The sequence below is a fragment of the Mus musculus genome, chromosome Y, assembly GCF_000001635.26.
Source record: "Mus musculus strain C57BL/6J chromosome Y, GRCm38.p6 C57BL/6J".
NCBI lineage: Eukaryota > Metazoa > Chordata > Mammalia > Rodentia > Muridae > Mus > Mus musculus.
In genome coordinates this window covers 73,533,321-73,537,355 of record NC_000087.7, presented here as the reverse complement: position 1 = coordinate 73,537,355, position 4,035 = coordinate 73,533,321, and the positions used below count along the sequence as shown (strand labels likewise).

At 39.6% G+C, this 4,035-nt stretch overlaps 1 protein-coding gene across 1 annotated transcript; it reads left to right on the top strand.

Moving 5' to 3' along the window:
- The first annotated feature begins 1,125 nt into the window (after positions 1–1,125).
- Gm20902 (predicted gene, 20902) lies at positions 1,126–1,809 on the top strand. Its single transcript, XM_017318763.1, has one exon. It carries the CDS (start codon positions 1,126–1,128, stop codon positions 1,807–1,809), a length of 684 nt encoding a protein of 227 aa, XP_017174252.1.
- Positions 1,810–4,035: the final 2,226 nt, after the last annotated feature.

Genomic DNA, 4,035 nt, shown 5'->3' with positions numbered 1-4,035 from the left:
TTTTGAGTTGTTCTTGAGTTCAGTGATGCAATGGCTTAATCGAATAATTCTGAATCTGGGTCAGGAGAAACAATAAAGAAGGACAGTGGTGTGCTGTGTCCCTGGGAAGATATTTGTGAATGCAAGAACTTAGCTCAGAGCTTACGCGTACAAGAGAATCATGGTGACCCCTCTGGCCTTTTTTTTTTTTTCTCTTCTTCTTGATCATTGGGGGTAATTGTCATAGCACCACCTAAATTGACATAGAAATTCAAGGAGAGGATCCTCATCAGAGACAAATTTACTCAGGTCTGAAGAAATAAATGTTGATCTGACTATGTTATTCTGAGCTCTAGAGAATTACTTGTTAATTACACTATTTTTATTTCCTTGTTTCCCTTGTTTCTTTGTTTGTTTGTTTGCTTGCTTGGTTAATTTTATTTGAGTTTCTGTATGTTTAGATTTGGCTGTCAGGAAACTCACTGTGTAGACCAGACTAGTCTTTCTCTCAGTAAGGTCTGCCTCACTCTGCCTTTTGAGTACTATGATTAAAGTTATGGGTCACTACCACTTCCTATTAACTTCTCCATTTGATTGTTTGTTTTGTTATTTTTTGTTTGTATTTCTGTTTTGTTTGTTTTTCGTTTGATTTTCGTTTGTTTTCTTTTACTTGATGTTGTTGTTGTTGTTGTTGTTGAGACAGGGTTCCTCTCTATAGCACTGACTGCCCTGGAACTCACTTTGTAGACCAGGCTGGTCTCTAATTTAGAAATCTGCCTGTCCTTGCCTTCTGAGTTCTGGGATTAAATGCGTGTACCACCATTGCTGACTTATTAACTTCTTATTTTTATAAAATTAATTTTAGGAGCTCAAAACTGTTTAGCATAATCTTCTTCACCTGCTCAGAAGTTCTCTTAGAGAAGAGTCTTGGTCCAGCATTCACTCCCAACCCATAACCATTGCCCATCAGGAATTCATATATATGACAGAGGCAACAGCATTGTGTCTGGTTTAAACGGGCAAGATCTTCAGTCCCAGGCAATAAGCAAGTATGATATTTGAAGGGAATGGAAGCCACAAGACAGTGTGATCTACCACAACAGGTCTACAGCCAGGTAGAAGACAATACTTCTGAAGAGTCTGAGCATGACATCACTCAAGAAGAAGAGTAGGAGGAAGCCTTCTTCCCAGGCCCTGGGGAATATTGTTGGCTGCAGAATTTCTCACGGGTGGAAGGAAGGTAATGAGCCTGTCACCCATTGGAAGGCCATCATTCTAGGTCAACTGCCAACAAACCCTTCTCTTTATTTGGTGAAGTATGACGGAATTGACAGTGTCTACGGACAGGAGCTCCACAGTGATGAGAGGATTTTAAATCTTAAGGTCTTGCCTCACAAAGTAGTTTTTCCTCAGGTGAGGGATGTCCACCTCGCAGGCGCACTGGTTGGCAGAGAGGTACAACACAAATTTGAGGGGAAAGATGGCTCTGAGGACAACTGGAGTGGGATGGTGCTAGCCCAGGTGCCATTCTTACAGGACTATTTTTACATTTCCTACAAGAAGGATCCGGTCCTCTACGTCTATCAGCTCCTGGATGACTACAAGGAAGGTAACCTCCACATCATTCCAGAGACCCCTCTGGCTGAGGCGAGATCAGGTGATGACAATGACTTCTTAATAGGTTCCTGGGTGCAGTACACCAGAGATGATGGATCCAAAAAGTTCGGAAAGGTTGTTTACAAAGTTCTAGCAAATCCTACTGTGTACTTTATCAAATTTCTCGGTGACCTCCATATCTATGTCTATACTCTGGTGTCAAATATCACTTAAATTGAAAAAAATCACAAAGTACAGAAATGTAAACTTATAGGATTGAAAAAAAAATGTTTGTTTTCCTGTGTTGGGTACCTATGGGTCTTTGACAAAACCTCAGTATCTTTGTCAATAAAATTTGTTTTGTTCTAAAAATTAATACGTGTGACATGACATGCTTTTAGTGAACACTTTGTTGGAAGAGATGGACTATGGTAGAAAGAACATCAAAGGAAGATGAAAGTTGCAACGCAGGCTGTGAACAGTGCATACATCTAATATCACACAGGCTAAAATGGACAGGACTTAGATTCTGTGGTCTGCATAGTGAGCAAGGAATTGGAGATATGACTTAGAGGAGCAGGGATGGCAGCAAAAAATGGATTTTTAGGAAGAAGCAGAGAAAGACAGGACATAGATAGAATCTCTGGTATGAAGTCTGAGGGAGAAACAACAAGTTGGGGAAAGAGTGATAGATAAAAGGAATGTGGCCTTGTTACACAAAGTGCAACCCAGAAAACTGATCCAAAGAGATTCAGAAATCAGACAAAATAAGGTTTCATTTGAATAATGAAACCAAATGAAACTTGTCTCTCATTTTAAGATTTATTATCTTTATTTATATGGGTGGGAGTAGGGCATGAGCTTGAGAGTATAGGTGACCACAGAGACATGAGTTGTCAGATCCCATGGAGCTGGCATTAAAGCTGATTGTTAACCATTGGATATGAATTCAAGAAAACAAATCCAGTTTTTTTGCGGTACAAAAGTACTCTTGACAACATGGTCATCTCTCTATTCCCATTAAGATATCTTTTTAAGAAATCCAATATTAACATGCAGAAAAGAGACCAGGTAGAAGTTAAGAAAGATTAAATTGATGGTAACCTTTAAAAACAATAAAGGACACACAAAGGAGAAAAGGACACTGAGGAACAAAAATATTCTAAGATGAAGTTCTCAAAATGTGAAGCAGGAGACCCAGGAAGAATAGAAATTTTCTGCAAGTAGTTAAAATTGGACATATCCACATTAGGTTCTTTGGTTTCTTAACAAATAGCCAGCCGATCAGGTCAAATAGTAATTTAAAAGAGAAAATGAGTATACGGTGAGATAATATATGGTGGGGCATGGATCCTGAGTGCTTTCCCTGAGCACTCTTTGCCTGGGATGAATCCTGTGATCTTTTGGATGTCTCTGTGGAGTGCCCCAGATGACCATCAAAATGTTCCCCATGGCCTGTTCCCCTGGCTCTCCTCCAAACATCTGACTCCCAACATACCTATGTACCATTTCAGCCTGTCTATTCCCTGGATATTCCAGTCTTAAATTTATGTGTGACCTCATTCTCATAAAACAGTGAAGGTGTACTCAATGCATATGTGCTGACCTCTTTTCTATGCCAGTTCTCATGGGTTTCAAACTCTATGAGGTTGCCCAATATTTTGGTCACTACTCCTGAGTAGCCCCTGTGCTTCATGGGGGTCTTACTGGGTCCCATAAGCACTCTGAGTGTTTCTTTTGTTTGTTTGGTTTTATTGTTGTTGTAGTTTTGTTTTTGTTTTTGTTTTCTTTGGGTTTTTTTTTTGTTTTTGTTTTTGTATTGTTTTTTTTGTTTGTTTTTGTTTTAAGTCAGGCTTGTCATGGACTCAATCATTTGTGTTTTTTCTCTAGAATAAGTTTAAATGCCAAATGACTTGAAAATACTCTCTATTGTTGATTAATTTTGGTATTTAAGAGAGTTTTTTTGCTAGCTGGATGTCTTAATTAGGGTTCCAATGCTGTGAAAAATCACTATGACTAAGGCAACTCATTAGAAACATTTCATTAGGGCTTTTCAACATTTCATTGCAGTTTCAAAGGTTCAGTCCACTATCATCAAGGAAGTAAACATGCAAGTGGCTGGGAATATGTGGTGGTGGAGAGGAAGCTTAGAGTCTTCTGCATGCAGGGATGGTGTCTTCCACACTGAGCAGAGCTTTAAAGCCTCACAGTTATATGCTTCCTCCAAAGAGGCTACACCTACTCCTATAAGGCCACACCTCCTCGTAGTCCAACTACATTCAGAGTGCCATACTGGTTTCATAGAAACTTGACAAGATCTAGAGTCTTGAAAGAGGAGGAGCCTCAGTTGAGAAAATGCCTCTTTAAGATCAAGCTGTAAGGAATTTTCTTAATTGGTGGGAGAGGACCCAGTTCATTGTGGGTGGTGACACCCTTGTGGTGGTAGTCTTGTGCTCCTCA